We start from the raw sequence: 26,305 nt of genomic DNA, 5'->3' as shown, positions 1-26,305 counted from the left end.
TGCAGTTAATTTTTAAAATGGCTTACAGTATTTTCCCACAAAAAAAGTGCTAGGTTATTTAATAAAATAACATATTTTGTATTTTACAGGATACAGGGCAGATTATGTGGCATATCAATATATTGTAATTTTTTGTATGACAAAGCAGCATTTTTGTATTATCATCCTGTATAAGTATATTGACACAACTATGTTCAGCAAAAACCATTAAACAAAATGGACTGTACCACTGTAAGCATAATGTGCAGTGAAAAACTATTTGATTTTCAACTTTAAATGGTACTGTAATAGCGCTTTGTGCATAAACATTTATCCTATTGTATATATTGTGACAATAAAGTTTTATTTTCAAATTTGAAATATGCATCTGTTTCATGAAGAGAATTATTTTTTCCAATAAAAGAAGTCTCTTGTATGATTATATTCACCACGGAAAAAGTTAATTTCCCCCGAGATATACTGTACGTGATTCCCTTTCAAGTACAAAATGTAATGATTACCTTATTGGTGTTTACCTCCTAAAGACCCCGAACCTGAATAGATATATCAAAGGTGCACACAGTGCCTTTGATGCAGTCATGCCCATCCACAAGGGCATTTAAGGACTGCATGCATGGATCACAGCATCATTTTTCCTTTGAGGACTAAACCTGACGGGAGAGCCATAGATAGATGAGAACTTGTTGCTTTTATCTGCATTTATTACTTGCTATTTGTGTATTACACTCATTAATGCAATAATTATTGACGTTGTATTAGTTTACTAATTGAATGTCATTTATGCACACAGCCTGTTTGTTACGTCCCGCAGTGTCCTTGCTCCCAGCATAAAGTCGGCGGCTCATGTTGCTTATCTCCGGCTGAAGGTAAAATTAGAGTTTCGTTTTTGTAAACAATATTATTTTCTGAACTGTAATTGTTGTATTACTGTTTTCTGTGAGAAAATTTTTTTTTCGTTTGATTTTCTGTCTTTTTTCACAGGAACACGGACACAGCTGTTGGGCTCAGCAGCTCTGTGTTGACCGAGATACGTGCTTAGGCTGAGACAGCTTGCAGTCTCTCCCACAGTATCTCGTTGCCGTTTTGGTGACTGCTTAGGGCTCTAACAAGCAGGTGTCCCTCAGTCTTGTATTCATACAGACTGTGTGGTTTTGCCAGAGCTTTTATAAACAGGTGCGCATCCCTGTAAACTGCTTCCTGTGGTAACACAAATCGAGTAGACCTGTAGGTCATCGACGCGCTCCGTTCCATTCCTAACCCGTTACTTTACTGTAGCGAACCAGGACCAAAGTTACCACACCAGTACTTCTATTGAAGCGGCCCGGTTCCGTACTGTACCCTACCGACCCACTACCAACTTGGTGCTACAGGCACCAAACCAAACCATACCGTCTGGATCCGTTGGTGCTACAAGCACCGAAACGACTCATACTGTTACGATTCAGTACTGTACCGTACCAACCCGTACCGCATCCCGGTCAATGCACCAACCCTGTACTGTCCCAATTTGGACCTGTATTTACATCCCCTGTCTGGTACCAAGAAGGCCTTGTTGACAGTCCTGTTGCTGTCTTTAGCAGCTGAGGTAGCAACTGTACATTCTTACTGTATATTGCTTGCTAATTGCATAATGCCTGGGTTTTATCCCTGTGCCAGCAGACTCAAGAACTGGCACAGCCGGCTGCCCCTGCTGCCAAAGGTGGTATTCAGAAGAGGCCAACGGCTAGTTGCCGCGGAGGCTATGATAAGTTCCGCCACCTGGTGCAGAGACAAAAGCCTCAGGCTAAGCCAAAAGGTGAGCAGCGGCTCTGAGAAGGGGCAGGCCCAATGCTCCTTCTCAGGGAGCCATTTGGAGTATTGGCGTCTGTGCACCACAGACATCTGGGTGCTTACTACCATTCAGACAGACTACTCACTGCAGTTCAAGCATGGTACCCCTCCCTTTCGGGGTGTGACTGCAGCGTCACGGGTGTTCATGTTGGAATTAATGTTGGTGATAGAGTTGTGTTGCTGTGTTTATTTTGTTCTGGCCCTTGTTCCTTTCTTTAGTGTTTGTACTTGTAAATAAACATGCCCGAAAACACTTCACAGCAGCTTTCTTGTCTCTGAGTCTCCCTTCCTGGTAAAAACAGCCTTGCCAGTAATGCTGCCCTGTCACAAGGTCATACTTGTTTGTTGCTTTTCACAAAACATTATCCAAAAATGCTTATTCAGATTAAGCCACAATAACAAATTGTTAAATTCAACCATCACTCATTATAACCAGTGTTGGGGCATTTTTGGGAATGCCATAGTATATTGCTTCAGGGTCAGAATAATGAGATGCTGATTATGCACCGTTTAGATCAACAGTGAGGTTTCTTTGGTTACTGTTTTTAAAGCATGTATTGTTTGTTTGTGTTATACTTTCCTAACCTATGCATTTAACAACTCAGAACAGGTTTGTCTGCTTTGAAGTTAGACCTTCAAAGTGAACATTGCGTGCCTTTATTTAACCTGCAAGCTGTAGTTACTGGGCAACGATATGTTTAGATTGTGCCAAGAGCGAGGCACTTCCAATACTACTAAAAAAAAAAGTCACAGTTAAGTTAAATTACATCTCGGCACCACATGAATGTTAAACAGAATGATTTAAGAACATACCTGAAATGAACTCTGGGTAGGGACAGCAGTTTATTGATTAGTTAGCTTGTTTTTTTTTTTTTTTTTTCTTTTTACTTTTCTCAGGTAGCTAATACTGAGTTTTAAAGGTGTTTTGTTGAAATTATGTAAACCTCAATTCCATTTTTGTTGAAAGAAATACAGAGGATTGTGTGCTCAGCTTCTTGTTGTCTTTTTTGTTGTTAAATACAGAAGATGAGCAATTCTGAGGGTGCAGAAGAGAATCGTTAACAATATTCTTCACTACAAGTACGAAATACGGCAGAACAGAAGAACAAATCATAGGGAGCAATAACAGAAGTTCCAGTGGAGAGAAATGAAATGGATTTGAATGAAAATGCAGCAGAGAATGGAAATGAACTTGAGAGGAACACAGAGGTGAAGACATGCACTAATTCTTCCAATGATTCAAATGCTCCACCATTCAGCCAAATAAAGAAGAGAGCTACCAAAGGAATTTTTATTTCCTATGGAAGCAATGCCGGGTTTCTCGAGAGACAATTTGTTTGTGAGACAGTCAGGCAGCTTAAGGAAATTAACTTATCTGAAGACATCTGGTTTGACAAAGACGAAGTAGATATTTCTTCTTGTATGTGGTATCCACAGAGGACTGAAGCCTTAGAGAAGTGCAAGGCTGTGATACTATTCCTTTCTCAAAATTATTTCCAAGATAAAGCGTCTCTCCTAGAGAGCAAAATACTATTGAAAAGGTTGCAATCAACTGAGAGAAGAGTTCATGTATTTCCCATTCTTTACAATAGGGTGGAGATACCCAAATCATACTCACAGTTGTTGGATGGAGCATTAGACCTTTCAGGAGCTCAGGTGGCCAAAACAAGCGTGTCCGAGAAAAGCTCCATGGTAATAGGAAGCCTTAGTGAAAAGATTGATAGATGTGTCATTAAAGCTCCAGTTTCTCTGGTTACAAACCAACTGTCTGAGAGGCTTGGAAAGTTCAAAGATAAAAGGCTTGCCACATGGTCAGTAGAGGACACACAGGAATGGCTTCTTCACACTGGAGTCAAAGAGTTTTACAGACAGTCTTTTGCAGAACTTATGATGGATGGATTTCTGATGTCATCCCTGACAGATAAAGATCTGTCTCAGTTCTTAGGTATCTTTTTTTCTCTTTATTTTTTATACTTTAATAACGTAAACATCTGATGCTTTGCTAGCTAAATCCATTGATCATTCATTGATTAGTCTTTAAAACACCTGTGTGTAGTGAACAGTCCTCTATACAGTATATTAAATCATACTTCTATAAAGACCATCTAACTCTTGGGGGAATAAAAGGTTAACATATATTTTTCCTTTTTGTTTTAAACTGTATGAATCGTACAGTTTTCAAGGATTCTGGGGGATCTGTTTCTGTACTAATCTGTTTACAATTTTAACATAAAACAGTAAAAAAAAGGCACTTAAGTATACAATATAAAGGAACATAAATGGATATGGAAGGTAACCCTAAAGTATGTACAGCAGCAGACCTTACACAGTGATAAATATGGCAGCAGCATGATAGTCTGTGGCGGTGAATTTGTATTCAAGGAAGGAACTCAAGAATAAGAGACCATGGGCACCATTTTAAGCAAGTGGAAAGACCCGTTTTCAGAGAGGAATACAATAATTGTAACCTTATAAAACCAGCAAGAAACTACGAGTAACTATTGAAACGTTCCTTCCTGCAACTAAGTTGTTAATATTGCACCATGTGCCAGTTAAATTATTTTATTCAACTGTGAAAATGCCTTTCCATTTGCTTCAAAATGGGGTCCTGTATCATATAGAGCAGTTAAAATGATTTTTGAATTGATTGTATATCACATTAGAATGATCTTGTCTAGCATGACTGACAGTAGCCTCCTACACATGATCTACTGAGTCAAGACTAAAAGCCCTGCTACACTTTATTCAACAGGAATGCTCAGTGCAAGCAGCGGGGGTGCACCTGTTGGCAGCAATGTCACAATGTCTTGTCACTCTGTTAATCTTTCAAAAGCTTCAAGCTGACATTTTTGGAGTTTTTTTTAATTATTATTTTAAAATAGTTAGCTATCTTATGTGTTGTTTCAAAAGTGACATGATATAATATTGACTGTAGGTGGGTGCCTGTGACTGATGCTGCAGAACACTATTTTTATTAAGTACACTTCAATATATGTAGGTAGAGGTTTATGACTTGCAAATAAATGCAAGAATGGGCATTGATCTGTGTTTTAAGATAGCAGTTTTAAAGGTCTGCTAAGCTATAAATTGGTAATAGAAACAAGATGGATATGACCTTAACGATGGTAATAATTTGGTTACACTTTAAAATCACTGGTAATATAATTAGCTCTCACATTATTCTATTGGTATGAAATACTATGTTATGTAAACCAGGGCAGTGGTACAGAGACACAATGCTGCAAAGTTGTAAGTTACATTTCAACCATGCCGATAAAGCTTGAGAGTAAATACTTCACACAGGTCTTAAATGTTTATTAAGGGTTTTATCTTGTTTTCCATTGAGCTGAACCTCAACCTTCTCTCTGACAGTAACAGCTACAATTCGCTGTGGCCTGTATTTTAAAATCTTCTATTGCTTAACCTTTGTTTATATTAGTTTATTCTGCATCCACCATTATCCACCATTATCCACCATTATCATTGTTGCTGCATATCACTGTTGCTATATAAAGAATGTGATATGGAAAAAAAATGAATAAGACAGCAGCATTCACCCAGTTGCTAATACTGGTACAATATATATCTATATATCATATAGATATAGATATATATAGATATATATCTATATATATACTATATATATAGATATAGTATATTTATCTATTATATCATATATATATATAGACTATATATATATAAGTACTGAGTATAGCGAACTTTCATGTTAATAGAAAAATCTCAAGTAAATAAATTAGTTTGTAGCCTTATAAAAAAATGACTAAGCAGTTAAAAACATATTCTTGAATACAATTTAAATAGCTGTTAAAGCTTATTGAAAACCATTTTTTATACTGGCATTAACAATTCTACCAATATTTAAAACAAAAAAACTTACGATTATCTACTTAGGTTGAATAGATCAGTGTCATTAAATTGTTCTTTTTTTTTTTTTTTTGCAGTTTTAAATTCTGTTAAGGGGCTGACTGAACAGTTTTATGGAAGTAGTGAAGAAATGTGTATGTTAAATGCTTGCATGGGACACTGTCTGGTGAAGCCTAAAGGCAGGGACATCCAAAATCTCAGCAGCAGCATTAAATTTACAACTTGAATTTTAAACCGCCAGAGGGTGCTATTGTGTAAAAATAAAAATACAAATAAAACACGCTGAAAACTAGTTGTACTTCTATATCAGCAATTTAACAGACTTGATTAACTAAGACAAATATTCAAAAAGGAAATTTAATTGAACATGCTTGTTGCACTGAAAAATAAATTGTACAGACAGACCCCTATGGCAACAGCAACAGTAGTTTCTTATTTCCGAGGAAACTACATTTTGAAGTAGGTTTAATTATATGCCAACTTACAGATAAAGTTCAAGCCTGTTTAGAATGATAGTTGTTGCACCTGGGTGTACAAATACGGTCAGTCAGGAAGAGAGCTAACTAGCTTGTTACTAGTGTTATTTAGGCTGTTTTCATTATCAGTTAGGCTTCTGTAGATAGAAGCAGACAAGAAGTAGGGAGCAGTGAAATTGCTTTGCAGGCGCTGAAGACTGAGACACAACATCACCCTGTGCGGGCAAAGATAGTGAGGGGCCTCAGGCTGTCTGTTCCAAAGTGTGCAACTGAAGCTAGTGCTCCAGAGCAATACATGTTAAAACTCCATTTAACATTTTATTTTGTCCAAACAAATTGTTGTACATTACAAGTGGGTTTTTAGCTGATTTAAGTTTTAACATGGGGCAGTTCAAAAGTACAAAGACGCAGTTCTTTATTGAATAGTGCACCAACGAAAAGCCTGCTTTATAATACATTTGAGGTTGCTAGGGTTATAATTCCAATAATAATAACAGAGTATATTGTAAAAAAAGGATCACCTGTAGTCACCATTCCTTTATGTCTGCCTCAAGGTCATGCCTCCAGGAGTTCTTCGCTCTCTCTCTTTCTCTTCCCCTGTGGGTTCCATGTCAGGGATTTTCTGGTGATGTTGGAGGTGGGCTTCTGTAGGGCGTGACCAATCCAGCCCCGCTTTCTCCTCAGGATTTCTTTCCTCGCAAACATCTGTGATGATGGTTTGGGTTTTCATTATTATCCTTGTCGTTCTCCACATTTCTGAGCTATACAGGAGTACTGATTTGACATTTGAATTGAATATACGGATCTTGGTGTATGTTGTTATTTCTCTTGAGTTCCAGATGTTCTTCAATATGATGAAAGCTGTCCTTGCTTTACTGATTCTTGCTGTCACATCTTTGCCAGTGCCCCCCTCTTTGCTGATCACACTGCCCAAGTAGGTGAATGAGTCTATTTCTTCAAGAGGTTCATCTCCAAGTGTTATTGAATTGTTACTACTGGTGTTATTTTTAAGGACCTTTGTTTTGCCCTTGTGAATGATGAGTCCAATTTGGGTGATGCATTTTCCAGACATGTTATTTTCTCCTGCATCTGGTTGTGGCTGTGTGATATGCTAGGTCGTTGGAAAAATCCACATCTTCTAGCTGTGTCCACAGTGCCTTCAGTGGTTCTCTCGATGATCCAATTGATCACTAACAGGAAGAGGAAGGGCAATAGTAGGCAACCTTGCCTAACTCCTGTCCTCACCTCAAAGTTATTGATGAGTTGTCTCCCATGCACCACTCTGCAGGACAATCCATCATATGAATTCCGGATTAGGGTGATAAACTTCTCTGGTACGCCATAGTGTTTTAATAGTCAAAGTTGACTATTAAAGGGATGAGTTCTACTCAATGGACTGTTCCTCTATGATACGCAGAGTAGCGATGTGGTCTGTGCAGGGTCTATTTTGGCTAATACCTGCTTGTTGATCTCTGAGCTTTGCGTCAACTGCTTTTTTCAGTCTCTCCAAGATGACTGTTTTGCACCTTTCCTGGCACCGATAGAAGCATAATTCCTCTGTAGTTCTGACGGTCTCCTTTCTTGGGGAGCTTTATAAGATGACCTTTCCATTCTGCTGGTATTTCTTCTTCGTCCCAGATCTTCCCAGACAGAGAGTACAGTACCTCTGTGGAGGTATCTGTATCTGCCTTAATTGCCTCTGCAGGGATTCCATCAGGGCCCACAGTTTTCATGTTTTTCAAAAGAGAAGTGACTTTCTTAATCTCTCTCTTATTTGGTCTACCGCATTCAACCTGGAGAATTGCCTCTGCGGGTTGGATATCTGGTGGGTTCAATGGTGCTGGTCTGGTCAGTAACTCTTTGAAATACTCTGCCCATCTTTTCAGTTGGTCATCTACTCCAGATCTGGTTCTCTGTGATGTGGTCTGGTGATATCCATGTGACCTTGTGGACTCTTTTGTGTGGGTACCCACTGGATCCAATGACCAGTCTGTTTGAGGCACATTGGTCTGCAAACACCTCGCCATTTTTATTCATCTGGCCAGTCCATGTCAGTCCATCACTTCTTCAGATGTTTGTTATCCTTTTATATTTGTGATTCTTTGTGTTCTGCTTTTATCATTATTTGCCATGCTTGCAAACTACTGCAGAAAAAAAACATGTTTAGGAAACACACAGGGCTTAAATGCTGCTACACACAAAATATCATGATGAAATTTTGGTTACCGGTACCTGACTTTTCAAGGTATAAAGGGAAAGGTGTACTAAGATGGCCCAGTCGCAGTGCAAATATACCGCAATTTTCGTTTAATCAGTTCAGTATTTCTGGTGTATACTGTAACTCATTTTTTTCTGAGAAAGTTGAAAATTAATTCGTAACCAAATCGACTACAATGTCTCTGTTGTCTTCTGACATTTTTTTTTTAATTTGTAAAAAGAAATATGAAATATTACTTTGACGTTCTTAATATAATTAACAATAACTGTCTCTATTATAAGCAATAGTGTGCAGAATTTAGCTGTGTACACCCTACCATAACATATTTATGTCCTGCCTCTGCTCACCAATGATTGAACAGCTGTAAAACCAGAGCAGGTCTTTGACTTTCCCATTGGGTAAACTCCATATTATGTCCTGCCTCTGCTCTCTCATGATTGGACAACTGTAAAACCAGGGCAGATTTTTTACTTTCCCATTGGTTAAACTCCCAATTATATCCCGCCTCTGCTCACTCATGATTGGACACACCTGGATAACAAGGGGCAGATCTTTGGCTCTCCCATTGGTTAAACCTATTAAAGACCTTCAACTTCAACTGCCACAGAGAACATGCAGATCTTCTATTGGTTGATTTTATTTTAAATACCAAACTAGAACTGTACGATTACACTTAAAAAATAATAATCTGCAATCAACTCTTTAGTTGATTAATTGGTCTGATTTAATCTATTAATTGGAGCAGCCCTGTGGCAGGGCAGAAGTCCTACATGTGTAAATAATGTGTAAATATGAAAGTGTGTGTTAGATATGGCAGAGCTGGAAATTAATATTCCAGCATCATGGGTGTGTATGTGGTGGGGGTTGGCAGGAATAGGGTTAATTCCTATCCCAGCAAAAGATGTGCAGAATGTAGCCAGGTGTTGATTGAATTATTAGTTCTCAATCAACCCTGACCACGTAGTATTTAAGGGAGCTAAAGAACTCCATTTGGAGAGAGAGCCTGGGACAGAGACACATGCTCTTGAAATGTTTGTTTGAAAACCTCACTGTGATAGCACTGCTTGGGTGACAGTTCTTTTGTTTGCTCATTTTTGTGGTACGTGATTCCATTGTTACAGCCTTTATTTTGCTCTGTGAGCTGTGTTGTGTTTTCTTATTTTTGTTTAGTAAACCTGTGCAGCAGCACTTAAACTGCAGTTTTACTTTCTCCGAGTCTCAGATCCCGTTCACCCTTACTGAGCCAGCCATGGGCCATCATCTGGGCCGCCTCAAATTTCAGTTCACAGTTGGGGTTTTAGGGGGCCTAAGTGCGTTCACATATGTGGCTGAAAAGGAAACCTAAATTGAGGTGAAATGCTTGTTGGTAATGTAAACAGTGACGTAAACACTGCATTCCCGGAAGTCAACATAAGAGATTGAGCTGGGAAATTTGCAAACATAAATATGGCCATCTTATTTTTTGCAACACTGCTGGTACTGTACTGCATAAGATACGATAAAGGCGTGTGTTGACAGTGCAGTCGGTTACTGTGGAAGAAGCGATCGTGTTGGATCGTGTATAAATGCAGCAAAGAAGGACATGTACATTACATTAATCACAATACAGATTATTATATTAATGGTGACTCAATATGTAACGTTGTATGCATTATTTATCAATATTGAGATTTACAATCTTAGCTACAATCTGAACTGTGTGTGTGTGTGTGGTGTGTATATATATATATATATATATATATATATATATATATATATATATATATATATAGTAAGTGTTATTGTTTTAATGAAAGCTGTACAATGAAGAAATACTTACCATTCATGACTTACCCATCATCATCGTCAAAAGTGTTGGTGTATTCAATGCATTCCCCGTTGTTATTTTCTGGGCTGGAGATCGCTGTAGATCTCATGGAAGCCAAGATCCGTGGTGGTTTTATCTATAGCCTGCTGCTCAGTATATCCAGGAGTTCTCTGAAAAACTTGCAGGTTTTTCTCTGAACTCCATTCAAAAGGGTGTATCTGATACCCCCTTGCACCACAGAGATAACACGGACATAAAGGAGATAGCTGCTTCTGCATCCAGCTCTCAAAGAATATCACAAACATTTGCAGCGCTTTTTGAGATGTTATAGTAATAAAATAATGACTTGGATCACATTATTGAGGAGTTTAGTGATAAAACGAGTGAGAGGATTTATCAGTATGCACGTCTATAAAGAGGTGTGTGATAAATACAGCAAACAAGCAGTGGGGCTTGGTTGAAGATATAGAAAAAATTAAAACAGCGAGTGTAAAAATAAATTGGACCTGACGCACCTGACAAGCATTGAATAAATGGACCACTAAGGGTTAATTTCTGCACTGTCCCAGGTGTTTACAGCATGTTACTATAGATCTTGTGACTACAACGTAGCAAAACAATATTTGATGGAAGTCTGCACAGTATTCGGCTGATTGCTGATAAACAACTGTCATAAAACTGACAACCATTTGTCTCCATGAAGACTCGTAGTGTGCTGAGGCTCGAGCTTTACAGATCAGCTTTGGCATTTTCTGTGTCTTTCTTGTCTGCTTTTCCTGCTGTCATGCCATTGCTATGCACTCTACATCCCTGCTATTGCTAAAACACTCAGCATTCTTTTTTTTTTTTAAACACTCTAACATTATTTGCATTATGCAATTATTCAAATTAAAATACAATGGACTTTGGGACCACCCAGTTTAATTTAATGAAGTGAATTTTGCATTTAGCTGATGCTTTTAACCGTATCATACAATCATAGAAAATGATGCACCAAAAAACAGGACCAGCTGCATGCTATGCAATTAAGTTATTTATGCAATGATTATATATATAAAATTAATCAGTGTTTGGAAATCCTGGCCTGTGATTGGTTAAAACCTCATCATCTGAGCCAAAAATATTTGAATTATTGCCCTCTTGCCCTTACACCGCCGGGCTCTGTCTGTCATGTGATTGGTTCAAAGGAACGCCTTCTCCGCTGCCCTCACAATAAGAGAAAATGGCTGAATACTGATTCTGTGATTTAACAGAAAAGGTATTACAAAGAATTACAAGAAAGATACTTCAAACACTAAAATAGTGATTAAAACGTTACTGGCAATGTTTTCTGTTTGGAAGATGTAAACAAATATTACGGCCGTATGCAGTATGAATGTCAAAAACGTGCTACAATTTATTTATGTTATTTAAGTATTTACTTATGCTGTATCATCTATATTTAAATAAAGTATATGTCAACATTTATTTATGTATGCTGAATCAGCTATATTTAAACAACATAGTCATATTTACAGTCCAACCTTGCCTCGTTATTTTCTTGACTGATTCATATATTAAATAGGTACTGCAGACTCAGCCATGTTGGAAAATTAAATGTCCCATCAGGAAGACTGTTGTTACCCCCAGGCTCTGGGCATTATAGCCCCCTGTCCATAACAATAGTGTCCCCTCGGGTCAATCATTTTCCACTATAGCTGTCCTCTCCAGTCTATATTTACTATATATATATATATATATATATATATATATATATATATATATATATATATATATATATATATATATATATATATATATATATATATGTTTTTGTTTTTTAATGGATATCTTATCTATCTTTTAAATCCAAATCCAGTGTACTCCTAAAAGACGGCCTACTGAGCTCTCTGGAATAATAAGATAGTAAGGAGGCAAGGTAGCAGTTGCAGTCGATATCATTAAAATGTTGTAATTAATTTATGGAAGACGACGTCTCACTACGTACAACACTGCCTTGATTTTCTATTCTTTTTTTACTGTCCTTTAATGTCCTAATTGAACTACATTCTGCCTTTGATTCAATCCTTTATATACTCATTCACCTCCACTCTTAACTCCCACATCTGTTCTATTCCTCTGCAGCCCCATTGTGGGCCTTAACTCAGGAAGATAACCATAAAGTATTAGAGACTTTCTGCAGCTTTTGTCTGTCCTTTTATTCTAAAGTTTTAAAGCCGAAATGATCCACATTTTCACAGTTAATTATTTATGAATATTCTTATTCTGAGATTGAATGTTGCAAGTAGAAAATTCTGCCCTTCTATTTTTGTCGCTAACCTCCAACACGGGTGTTACTTGGAAGCAGTTTGTTGTTTTATTCAAGGCAGAATGTGGAGTAGCATTGTTAATATATTTTCAGCCACATTTTGCTGAAAAACCACCCAGTTGACAACGCTGCAGCTGACATCCGACGGGCCAGACGGAAGGCTCTCGCGGGCCACCAAGTGAAAAACGTTGCTCTAGAGTAATAGTACATATTAGCTCCACAATTTATGTACTATACCCCTTTAGCCAACAACCATGGTTCAAAGCAGTGGCGTAAAATGATAGTTTAGTGGTTCTTTACTTGACATACTGATATGAGCTTTGAGTACTGTGGTGTGGTAAACCCCTCCCCTATGTATATATGGGTATTTTGTATTATTATTATTATTATTATTATTATTATTATTATTATTATTATTATTATTATTAGTATTATTATTATTGCTACCAAGCCATGACCGCTGTAACCACAAGGCATTTGTTTTGGGTTTTGGAAGTGTTTGTTTATTTTGGCCCTCGTGCCGTTTGTTTTGCTTCTTTTTTTAAAGTGTTTATTATTTAATAAAAAAACTGAGCGTATTAGCGTCTCACCCCACAGTACTGCCTGTTATGTATCCATAATTTCCTGGTTTGACGTCACCTGCCAAGCTGCCCTTGTCACAGGTACCCAAATGTAACATCTTCATATTAATACATAGCAATGGTATCACAATTGATCCAAAACGCACTCATGTAGTACCATGGCACCATACACGATAAGAACCAATGTGTTAATACAGCGTGACCTCATGTTATTATTCCAGATCTATACTGTGGTTTGCCTGTTCATGCTGCACTAGGATTACATGTGTTGCAAGTTATAACATTTTCAAATTTTAACATAAAGGTTTTCACTGTGTATACAATCTAACCTGCTTATCTTTCTTTTACTACTTTTTAAGGTGTTGACAGCCAAGGTGCAAGAAGAACAATTCTGCACCAAATAGTAATTCTTCAAGAAAGAGAGAAAAAGCTTCCTGTAAGTAAAATATATAATATATATATATATATATATATATATATATATATATATATAATATATATATATCTTTTATATATCCTTTTTATGTGGACAAGGGGAAAATATTACTAATATAATTCAGTATGGCTTACATAAAAAATAAATGACTGCATATTGTAGCTTTGTTGTTGATTGATGCTGACCCTTCACGAGTTGCTGCAACAAACTGGTATGTTGTGGTTTGAGGTTTGTGTTTTTACTGGTTTATTCCTATTTACCAAATGACCTCCTGTAATTGTGTTTGTAGCAAATCTGAATATCCAAACAGAAAACCAAATCCATGTGTACAGTATATGCCACTGACACACAAATAAGACTGCAATACTCACCAAAACAGCATGACAAATATACAGTGCTGTCCAGATTTATAAAATACTTTGTAACGTAAAAGTAAGCTTTAACTGGAATGCTTGTGTTCTGCAGCTTAGAGCAGCTCCATATAAAACTCTTTGGAGATAGAAGCTTTGATTTTTTTGGCCAACTGTCTAAGGTACCTTTTCCTTTTGTTATTATCAGTGTTTTTTGCTTATCATTTTTTTGAAGTGCTTGAAAAATGTAATTGTTCAAATTAAGTGTTCAATTGTGTAACTCTGATTCCTGTCTGAACCTTGACTGCCCTGAATCATGAATTGGTTTCTACAGTCAGTTATTTTTAGTTCAAATGAAAAATATGTTTAAAAACTTCCTAAAGATATTCATATTCATGTATGCATTGTGTGGACTGGGCTTGTACACAATGTAATGCTGCTATTTTAAATATTATTCTGAGAAATGGGTGTTGAAAAAGGGAATGAGGCTGCAGCAGTAATAAAAACTCAAGAATATATCAAAGCAAAGTGAACTAGAGATTCGGTCAGACTGCATGATCATGTGATGCTATCTGAATGAACTCTGTTCCCTCCGCAGTGTGCAAATGAGGATATATGCATTTTAATAAGAACATGGCATGTATTTATTAATGGATATCAAATTCCAAATTAAAAAGTAACTAAAAATAGTTTAGCATTCACAGGGACAGCAGCAGGAAGGCTGGTAGGTCACGTAATCACACTCGAAGACATAAGCCCGATATACGCTCCTTGCAAAGGAGCCGACTCTTTTGTACAGGGGCATCAGTGCTATGCTTTAGATCGAGAGGCCCCAGGCTCGCGCCCGCCCCTTTGTGGGTGTGGATTTCCTCACCCTTGTGTGACGCACCTGCCTGAATTAACTGAGATCGCTACAATATGTTTAGTACTTTTTCACAGGATATAGAACGGTGCCCTTTTATTAAAATGTAATTACTTTTCTAGAAGAATAACTTTCTGCAGTTATTTAGAGGACAGATCTGAAATCCCAGTGCACTAGAGTGGACACTTTGAAACAGACTTTAAAGTTATAAGTCCACAAAGTTGTCAGGATGTTAACAATGAAAAGAACAATTACAGGTACGTTATTTAAACAGTTGTACCAACATGTGGAGATGTATATTTTTCGGAACCACACTACTTACTCTTTAATTGCCCTGTAAAGTAATTTTGGTACCTAACTATTGTCAGTCTGGGTATCAAAACTAGCAACACAAATACTTCCATATTACGTCCCGCATGTGCAGGCTATAAGCCTTGTACTGTACAGACAAGGTCTGCTTATGCAACAAGTTGGCTGCTCTGGAGGTGAACTATTTTAGGAATTAAGTCATTAATTCCAAAATAATTACTTTTATTTTAAGCACAAATCCAATTGGAGTCACCTTTAATTTGTACCGGCAATGGACATTCAAAATTAATATAATCTCAATATAAGCTCCCTTGGTGGAATGTTTACTCTAATGGAAATAATTAATGCTTATTTTTCTGTTATTAAATGAATGCCAATATTTAATATATATTTATTAAAAAAACAAAAAAACACACACACACGGAAAATGCATGCGCAGTAAGAAGTATTACACACGGGGAAGTCAGTTTGTCATGATTTGCTAATCCATTCTGCCTCCCACTTTTTATGGATTAGCCAGTGCTAACGAAATCGCTGGACGCTGGTGCTTCTCAAAATGTATTAAGGGGCAGGCTTCTGCGGTAGTGAGAAGATCGGGCAAGATAAAATAGAAAGTTGTTATTCCCTGATAAACTGATAAATTCACTAAACACCTAGTTTTATTGATCGGATTGTGCATTTGTTTTTTTTCCGTGAACAGTGCAGTCTCTAGTTCCTTACTAAAAATGACAGGAGGAAACTAAGGCAATATAATTATGATATAATCACACTTTCTGTAACTAGTAAAGTGTTTTTCCCCCCCTCTTACTAGTCTCTTTTACTGGGATATTTATCCTTAATGAGGGGGCTTTTACAATGGAAGGGGAAGTAGAAACGCAAGGCCTTTATCACAAAGGTATTGGTATGAGCATAGAACTGTGCTGTTTTTACATTTTAATTGCATTCCTCTGTGGGCCAATTGTGTTTTTACTTCAAAGGCCTTTGTAATCAAAGTTGTAATTAGGTACTATGACAGGAGAGCCATGTGATGATGTCCCAAGACCAGAAAGCTGATAGAGATACACAAGCAGGTAAAGCGTTGATGCGCCATTTTTATTGAAAACAAAAATAAATAAAAATGTTGTACAAAAATACTGTTGCTGACAGAGCAAAAATAAATGTTCTAGCAAAAAACAAACACAAACTGACACAACAAGCTCCATGCTGGTGCTTCCCAGCATGAGTAGCAAGTGCTTTCTTTTCTTTTTACTTTCATTTAGATGCTCGCTCGCTCACGTTCCTCCTTCCAAACACTCACCCCGACCAGCAAAAGCTGTTGTTTTTTATAACGGTGACCATCATTAAATAAATACCTTTAACATTAAATAAATACCTTTATCATCTGCAACAAACAATGCTACAGCATCAAGTTATTTATCCCCAAAAATTATCCCTGTGGGAACTATTAATCTATGTTCAAAGCTAAGGTCTCACTGCAAACAGTAATTTTTAGCAATAAATTAATCAATTAAACTGGAGATGGTCACAGTGCACAGTGTTTTTAATATCTGCGTTGCCGACCACGCAGTCTCACGAGCTGTCTGTCAGAGACGAAATGCTAACACTGCCTCTGCCAGATCACGTTTAAACCAACACTAGTAAACAAAACCGTTTAAAAAAAAAAAAAAAAAAAACACAAAATACATTCAAACACAACAAAAATAACATCACCTGTTTAAATAAACTTAAACAATACATTTTAAGTCATAACAATACATTCCCAATAAAACCCAAACACACCACATTTATCAGCAGAGCTTTACCCTGCCCCCTATTTACACAAAGGCCTTTTCAGCCCTGCCCCAGCATATTAAATAATAACTAAAAACTTCTGAAATATTAACCTTGTCAGACTTCTGTCATCCTGTTAACAACAGGGGACTGAAGAGAGCAGTTTATTAATGTACTGATTGAATGTGCAGCTTGCTAGCATGGAGGATTAATGCAGGGTAGTAATGTACTGGCTTTTCATTTTTCATTTTTATTTTTGGATAATCTGCTATTTCATCTTTTGCTGGAAGTCTTGCACTGTGTCTCCCTGTCTGTGGGTTTGATACATATCAGCAAACCATGTAATGTAATTGTTTTATCTTTTTGACTAGAGAGGGCAATGATAACCGTTCAGAAATGTTAAATCTATTTTTATAATCTGAACAACTCTTTGACCTCTTCAAAATGCAAAGCAATGACCCTGGAAATAGTTTCATCAAGGGTTAGTTCAAAAATTCACTTAAACACTAATTCTATCTTCTTGTATTATTCTCTAATTCATACCCAAGAAAATTGAGAATTTAGAATTACTGTATATTAGGTAGGATTACTGGGTAATTCTTACTGATCAATGATCGAATGAAGTTGCATGTTGACAATGTCACAACTCAAACAGTTTCAAACCTCTGTGAAAACTGTAGCTTTAACTTCTTTCCAGACCTGTCTCAGGTTTATATATCAGTATGTTTTACAAGACATACTTTGAATATAGTGAGGGTGTGCTACATAAAGTACAGTACATATCAGCTGATTTTATTAGTTTAACATTAAATAAATACCTTTATCATCTGCAACAAACAATGCTACAGCATCAAGTTATTTATCCCCAAAAATTATCCCTGTGGGAACTATTAATCTATGTTCAAAGCTAAGGTCTCACTGCAAACAGTAATTTTATACACTGAACATACTTTGCATTTTCTTAGTTGTATTATGCCAGCCATATACACACACACACACACACTGAGTGTACAAAACATTAGAAACACCTGCTCTTTCCATGAAATAGACTGACAAGTTGAATCCAGGTGAAAGTCATGATTCCTTATTGATGTAACCTGTTAAATCCACTTCAATCAGTGTAGATGAAGGGGAGACAGGTTAAAGAATGATTTTTAAGCCTTGACACAATTGAGACATGGATTTTGTATGTGTGCCATTCAGAGGGTAAATGGGCAAGACAAAAGATTTAAGTGCCTTTGAACGGGGTATGGTGGTAGGTGCCAGGCACGCCGGTTTGAGTGTGTCAAGAACTGCAACGCTGCTGGGTTTTTCACGCTCAACAGTTTCCTGTGTGTATCAAGGATGGTCTACCACCCAAAGGACATCCAGCCAACGGCAGGCCAGTGGTCGAAAAGGGCTCATCGATGAAAGAGGCCAAAGGAGGCTGACACGAACTGTGCAGAGCAACAGACGGGCTACAGTTAGTCAACTGACATTCCAGTACAACATTGGTGCCGAAAGACCCATAAAAGAATGCACAACTTGTCGTACCTTGACACGAATGGGGTATGGCAGCCGACGACCTAACAGTTCCACTTCTTTCAGCAAAACACAAGAAACTGCGGTTGCAGTGGGCTAAGGAATGAAAACACTGGACACTGGAGGATTAGAAAAACATTGCCTGGTCTGATGAATCCTGGTTCCTGCTGTTTCACGCTGATGGGGGGACTAGGGTATGTAGAAAACCACATGAGTACATGCATCCTTCATGCCACGTGTCAACATTGCAGGCTGGTAGTGGTGGTGTGATTGTGTACAGTGTGTTTTCCTGGCACACATTGGGTCCCTTGATAAAAGTGGAGCAACGTTTGAATGCCACAGGATGCCATTCAAGTGACTCCAGGCTGAGGATGCATTTCCTGAGTGACTGTACTGGAAGGACTGGATGCTCAACAAGCTTATAAAGACCCTTCTCAAAAATGGCAGCATCGTCCCAGCAATCGAGAATCATTTCTTCTCCTTTATTGCAGTTCCATTTCAGTAGAACCAGTTTTTTCACCCAAAAAATCTCCCCATCATTGCCCAGCCATTTAATGTTTCCAACCAGACAGCAAGCCAGCCTGTGCAGAGAAAGATATCAATACAGCCAGCACATCAGAGCAAGACATCAATACAGCCAGCACATCAGAGCAAGACATCAATACAGCCAGCACACTAAGAAATCACTACTATTCTACTGAGATAACATATCTACAGTGCACATTATTAACAGTCAGTTACACTTCCCCTCTTATCATGCAATTACTACGGCGGCTAAATATGGATTTCAGTATCTAATAATTTTCTAATGCAAGCCCGCCATCTATCGGGTGTCTGTAATAATGCAGCTGCTGTTCTTTCTCGTTTACAGAGTTTCAAATTTCACCGTCTGGTTCCTACAGCCCTGATCCTCCCTCCCCCCTCCCCCCCAGTTCAATCAGCTGATCTCCAACTGAACTCAGCTATCAGCAAACTACTTAATTGAGTGCAAGCTCACATGGCTTCAGCACTTGCTCCCTCTACCAGATGCTTGTGCTCTACAGGCTGGGTTACTTATGTAGCTTTCAGTTCCCAAAGCAGCATTAATCTGACTCCATTCAACCAGGACTGGGTCATGGTTTTCATAGTATACGCAAAGGATTCTCTAGACTTAGCTCCAGCTACAATCAAATCCTATGTCAGGAATACAATATCTCCGGCCTCTTCTCCTTCTCGTCTGCCTATCTCTACAGACATTCTTGACAATTTGATTTCAGTCCGTCATCAAGGCCGCTTCTCTCCATTTGATGACTTAACTATGGAAACCATTTGTCTATCTGCATTTTTTGGGTTCTTGAGATGTTCAGAATATACAGTTCCTTCTATTGCCAGCTTTCCTACTATGGATATTCGCTGCAGTGATCACAAAGTCACTTTAGATTCCCATTTTATTCTCGTCCTATGCATTTCAAAAACGGATCAGCTTTGGCAAGGATAATGTATTCAGCTTTCAACAAATGGACTCTCCTCTATGCCCATATGCAGAATGCAAACCCATTTCCTGTTGATCAGTTCAAGCCAGTCTGTTGTATCCGGGCATTGGTTCACTTCTCAGCTCTCCACTTTGGTTTCCAGAGCAGGACTTCCCCCGCAATTCTAAACTCCTCATTCATTCAGAATCAGGGCAGTGTCATCAGCAGCAAGAGCAAAGATTAAGCAGCATCTAATCAAAACTATGGGGTGCTGGACTCATCAGCTTACATTTGTTCTTCCCCATTTGAAATATCCTCTGCTCACCAGTCCATTGCTAGTATGTTCAGAGTGGGGATGACCTTTCTGTCAGGGCCACCAAAGGTTTTTTTTTCTTTCCACTGTGCGGAGAGTCTACAAATAGTAGGGAGCAATTTACTAACCCTTTTGTAGTGTTAAATGTTTTCTTTTCTTCTTGTATTAAATGTTTTCTCTCTTTTTCTTGTTTTCTGTATGCATTGCCGGGTCTCCTTTTTTCTTCTCATAAGTGTCTTCAGCGGGGAGCCGGGGGTCCATTCTTTTGGGGGGGGGTAGAGATTTCACTTTCTCCAACCCTTTGTTAAGCGTTGCTTCATTTACCAATTAGAGGACGGTTCTCCATGAGTCAGAGGGGACCCCTGGCCAATCCTTTCCTTTAGCATGCATGATCCCTTATCTTTTTCTCTTTCAGGTTCTGAATACTCTAGTTATGAGAGGTGACCCTTCTTCTGTTTGTCAGGTCTCCTCAGCGATGGAACCCCCCTTCTATTGTGTTGGGCTTTTGAAGAGGTGGAATACCCCGCTTTATATGTTTTAACAACTACTAACTCCCATGTTTTCTTTCCGGTTCGCAAGCCTCTTTGTATGTCGGGTCACCTCAGAGACGATGTCCCCTCTTTGTATGTTAGGTATCCTCAGCAACGGAACCTCCCTACTGCATATGTTGGGCCATTGAAGAGCTGGAACCTCTCTCATGTGTTTAATATTACTAATCAATGTTTTTTCTTTACGGTTCGCGAGCCTCTTCATATGTCGGGTCATTTCAGAGACGGTGATCCTCCCTGCTGTTTGTCGGGTCTCCTCAATGACAGAACCCCCCTTCTATGTGCTGTGCCTTCGAAGAGGCAGAGCCTCTCTCTTTACATGTTTTATATGTTACTAACTCCATGTCCTAAACATTACATCAGGTGACTTTGCTCTGCCCGGTGAAACATGTCTTGGTTATTGGAATACACTTTAAAACAGGTACATTTTACTACACTGTGCTTACGCTATTATTAAATACACAATATACTAAATTATATAAACAGAATGAAGACTTCGTTAAATAAGTGCTACATTTTGTTAATCACTCAGAGGATTGTGTGCTATGTTCATATAGAAAAATACTATTAAATAGTAACCACAATGCAATTAATAAACAATAACTGCGTGTAATTAATGAACCTGCATTTTAAAGTGTATAAAGTTCATTTTAAAAACCATGTTAACTGTATTCCTTGACAGTGCATACAGGCTGAATCAGTGAAACTACCATATACTCCTACTGAACATGGATTCCGATATCAAAATACCTTTACATTCATACTGCTTTTTATTAGATTACAACTTCAGTTAATTTTTTTTTTTTTTTTTTTTGTGATCAATAAAAGTTAGTCTAAGATATATCTGTTTAGTACAAACAAAACATGGGTTTGAAAACAGTTCTCCAAAGGTATATGTAACTTGGCTTCCATTTTTCTGCCTAAGTAACGATGTTTATTCATTTGAATGTAAGAGACATATTCACATAGCACAAAGTCTAATTCAACCAGTAAAAGAAAAATAAGTAAAATTATTACATAAACAACCTTAACAGATCAGTTGATTTAAATACCCAAAATACTTCATAAAAAATAATTGTATCCAAATAATTGCGTCCCAATACAATTTTTTAAACAACTGAACATATTGGAGTGCATTGACGAGATCTGAGGTAAAGATTAATCGGTCTTGTGTTCCTGTAGGACAGCTGGCACCTGCAAGCAAAGTCTGCACGCCCTCGGACAGGCACTGTCTACTTAATTTATGACCCTGCTGATACAAACTTGGCAAAAACCCTGAGTACTGAGCTACAGAAGAACAAACTGCTGGTAAGAGTTGTGAATCCTTACATTTTACATGTCTCTCCATGAAAGATTTTTCTAGTATCTGTATAAATGTAACCCTGTGAAGAGGTAACATAATTTCACACACATTTCCATTAATTTCCACCACTCATGAAATGCATCTGTACTGCCTACTTCGATCACCATCTCAAATATTGTGTCATCTGACTAAGGACCACACATTTTTAATGTAGTTCTTTACATGTTTCTCATCTCAATGAACTACTGCAAATGAACCTACTCAAACGAACCACAGTCATTATAATTCTTGAAAATAGATCAGCAAGAGGTTTTCGTTGTTTGATTTGTCTGTAACACACAGAGAAAGGCACAAGCTATCACATGGGTAGCAAAGGCCAGACTTCCACAGCAACGGAACCCTTCTCTTTGAACCACCCTCTCCTGCCATTTCTCTCGGCTGCTGTTGTATGCGTTGTGTGTGTATTGTTAAGCTGATATGAGTGCTAGTGTGCATGCACAGCCAGGAGTGAATGGGTTAATTAGGCAGCACGGCTGCAGAGGCCTGCGTGCATGCGCGTGACATGTGTGCGGACGTGTGAGTGGTGGGGTAGGAGTCGTTAAAAGTGTGTGTGACAGCCTTGAGTAACGGTTCTGTTTGTAGTTAATAAATAAAAGACTAAACAACACTCACCTTGTCAGCGACTTTTTTGCTGGTGCCACAAAGAAAAGGGACAGCGCTGCAATATGTTCAAGAAGCTTTTATTTTTATTTTTTATTGCAAACATATACATAAACATATGAAAGAATATCTACAGGCAATACATTTTATATTAATATTCCTTAACCATTTCAATAGTGTTTCTAAAGTACTGTACATATAGCACTGTTCTATATTTTCCTGTTGTGCCTTGATAAACTATTTTTTTTTAAAAGTGGCATATGGCAGGAAGCCTACAGAAAAAAAAAAAAAAAAAAAACAGAATCCAAAAAGCTCAAATATATTCTTTTGTCTAGCGCAAGTCTCTGTACACTGCATGCACTTGCCAGTCTTTTTTTTTTACAGCTGTCCCAGTAGAGGCTAGACAAGATTGTTTAATTTTTTTTTTTTTTTCTATAGCACATTTTTATAAACCTTAGGACTAAGCTTTTTGTTTTTATTCTGTTGTGTCTGAGCGAGCATGAATGGGATGAAGCCAAGCAAATCAATGAGAGCTGACTAAGCAAAGTATTCAAAAGGTACACAAAGATAAGAAAGGTTTTTACTAAGACACTGTGCTTTGTCATGAAACTATGTTTCTGATGATTTTTCCATTTCATTTAACAATTACAAATATTTTATTGCATTCTCAATCATATATATATATATATATATATATATATATATATATATATATATATATATATATATATATATATATATAGATATATATATATATATATAATATGTAAAAAGATTTTTCAATCGTTTTCACATAGAAGTGTATCGTTTTGCTGCTACACTTCCAGGTGTGTGTGGGAGTTCTTACTAAGTCTAAAACAACTGAGTTGCTAAAAAAAAAAAAAAAAAAAAAAATTGACATATTTTTCAAAAGATGTGGATGTGATGGGTGTTATATCCAGAACATGATTTTATAGTTCAAACTGGATATTTTCATTAAATTGGAAGATTGGAAGTACCATATTAGACAATTACTTCCACTATTATTGACTATTAATTCCTTTTTTTTTTTTTTTTTTCTCCAGGTATTATACAGCGAATATTCAGGCCAATCCAAAGAAGAGTTTCTTAGGGAAAATGGACCTCATATGTCTTTAGCAACTAAGGTGGTGCTGGTGTTGACAGAAGCAGCAGCTGGGTCTCCCATTGTATATCTTCAAGTTCTCTTCTCTGAGTGGTTGGGGAAAGCAATGATAACAGCAGTCTTCAGGAACTCTTGGGACAGACTCCGTCCAAGCCTTCAAGTAATTCTTGGTAGGGGATACAACCTTTACATTTATATATATATATATATATATATATATATATATATATATATATATATATATATATATATAATATATGTATGAAAAAAAAAAAAGTTACATAGTTTAAAAAAAAAAGTTTATGTGGACAAGTGTTTGGACATTGTTGTTATAGGAATACTGTACATCAACCAGTCTGGGAAAGCAGTGTCATGTTAATAATTAGATGGGTTCCTCTGCTAAATATGTACATGTTTATGCTCTGTTACTGGCTTGGCAAGTTTCTTACTGTCCCACAAATTAAAAAAAAAAAAAAAAAAAAAAAAAACACACACACACACACACACACACACACACACTCACGTGATAGAGCATTTAGCTATATGGCCCCAAAACTCTGTAATGATCTGCCTAGCTCTGTAAGGGAAACATCAAATGTCACTGCCTTTAAAACAAGATTAAAAACACACTTTCATGTGTAGTGTTTTTATGCTACAGTGATGTTCCTTTTATTCGCTGCTTTGTTTTTACTGTTGTATGCATTTCTTTGTTTTTATTGCTTTACTTCCATTCTTTCATCAATATGTGTCAATGTTTTTAAGCGTTTTGCGATAATTGTTATTATGAAAGGCGCTATATTAAAAGTAAAGATTATTATTATTACAACAGAGGCCATGAACAGAAATTGGGTGGAATCCTGTGACGTTAGTTTTATACAGGGTAGTTTATAAATACACAATGTACCTTATCTGTACACTCTTCAAATAAAGTAGACAAACAGTGAAGACCACACAGACAGCTAGATGTTACAGGTAACTACTATAGTACGTTATACCATAGAGATGTGGCTGAACTGTTAGTGTTAATTGCCAGATGTACTTAATACAAATTGTGAGATCTAAGAATTTCTTTCAATACTATCCAATGAATTTGATCCAGTGAGGTATAAGCTATGTTATTAAAATGTATATGGACGATCTGGGGAAAAAGTGGGTAATATTTTCTTTTCTCTTTGAACACTAGGTGATAAGTCAGCTGTGGATTTTGAGAGACAGCTGTTTCAAGATGCACTTCCTATCCTGCAAGACCTACTTCGACCTCGCAGAATGATGCCTGGAGTTATATTAGAGCAAGCATACATTGACAGAATAGCGGAGGGAGTAAAGCCACTGCAAAACCTTGCTTCATCATCTGCAGGTAGATGTGATTTGACACATACATTATTGTATGTTGTATACTTCTTGTGGTGATCTAGACACTTTAAGGATATACACTGTGACACACTTGCAATATTGTATTGTGTTCAGTGACGCTAATAAGCAGTCAATAAATAAATACAAATATATTGTACATTTCTCCAGGTTTGTTTTTTATGGTTGCTGATTAATCATTTTAGCTAAAAGGATTTGACTACATTGTCAGAATTTTGAAAACTTGCATTTTACTGTGCAATCCCAGACAGGACAATAACATTGGGCCAACGTTGTGTGCTATCTGAGATGGGGTATGGGGCAACTGTAAAAAAAATAGACACAATTTATTTGAAATATTTGTTAATTTCACAAGAAAGTATTTACAAAATTTAGGTTTATGAAACAATATCAATGATACCCTTAATTTGAATGTAATTTAGCAAACTTCAAGTGTGTTTATTTGGGTGAATTATATTACTGAACTGTTTTTTATATTACTATTTTCTGGCGGAATATTCATATGTCTACTCTCGACTTTTAAAAAAAATTATTTATCAATACTTTAATAGTAGATATCCACCTACCAAAAAAAAAACCCTCTCCCAACAACAGTGGAACAGAAAATTATCTAACATGGAGGTTAGCTCTTTTATATTCATTGAAAAATTATTCGCGGGTCACTTCTCTGAAGTCAGATCACGCCTGACTAAAATATTGATTAAACAATTAAGTGTGGGTTCAGAAAAGATGCTCTGGATTCCATATTAAATTACCTTCTTTGCAGTTCTCAGGAGGTGTATGTGGTCTGTGTGTGGCGATTCCCCATCTACATAATTTAAAAAATGTTTTGTAGCTTAGTGGAAACGCTCTTATAAAATACATTTTGACCATTTGATTAAAAGCATGACAGAAAATTATGTAAATGGAAAGAAAAGAAAAATATGTTGCAGTGTAACATATACAAAATATGCAATATATAAAATAACAATATTGTTGTTATTTTGAAAATAATAAATACAAAAAGCAGATTACATTAATAGAAACATTACTTTAGTTATTCTAGTCATGCATGCTGTCTCAGCTAATCCAAAGGTACAGAAGAATATTAAGCAGTTAAACTCAATAAAGTGGCTTTGAATGAGAAAAACACAGAACATTCACAGAAAAAAAATCCTCCATTCAGATAACAACCTTTAAGATT

The 26,305-nt window shown here is 37.0% G+C and overlaps 1 protein-coding gene across 1 annotated transcript in view; it reads left to right on the top strand.

Annotated features, from left to right (window-relative positions):
• The first annotated feature begins 3,519 nt into the window (after positions 1-3,519).
• LOC121313913 overlaps positions 3,520-26,305 on the top strand; it is a 40,954-nt gene continuing 18,168 nt past the window's right edge. The window contains exons 1-5 of the mRNA XM_041246694.1: positions 3,520-3,775; positions 13,465-13,541; positions 21,848-21,973; positions 23,693-23,921; positions 24,935-25,108. Of these exons, the coding sequence (XP_041102628.1) occupies positions 3,520-3,775; positions 13,465-13,541; positions 21,848-21,973; positions 23,693-23,921; positions 24,935-25,108 (862 nt within the window). The remainder of the gene's footprint in view (positions 3,776-13,464; positions 13,542-21,847; positions 21,974-23,692; positions 23,922-24,934; positions 25,109-26,305) is intronic.

This window comes from Polyodon spathula, chromosome 4 (assembly GCF_017654505.1).
Source record: "Polyodon spathula isolate WHYD16114869_AA chromosome 4, ASM1765450v1, whole genome shotgun sequence".
Lineage (NCBI taxonomy): Eukaryota > Metazoa > Chordata > Actinopteri > Acipenseriformes > Polyodontidae > Polyodon > Polyodon spathula.
The sequence above is the reverse complement of the archived record's forward strand: the minus strand, read 5'-3'. Positions and strand labels throughout refer to the sequence as shown.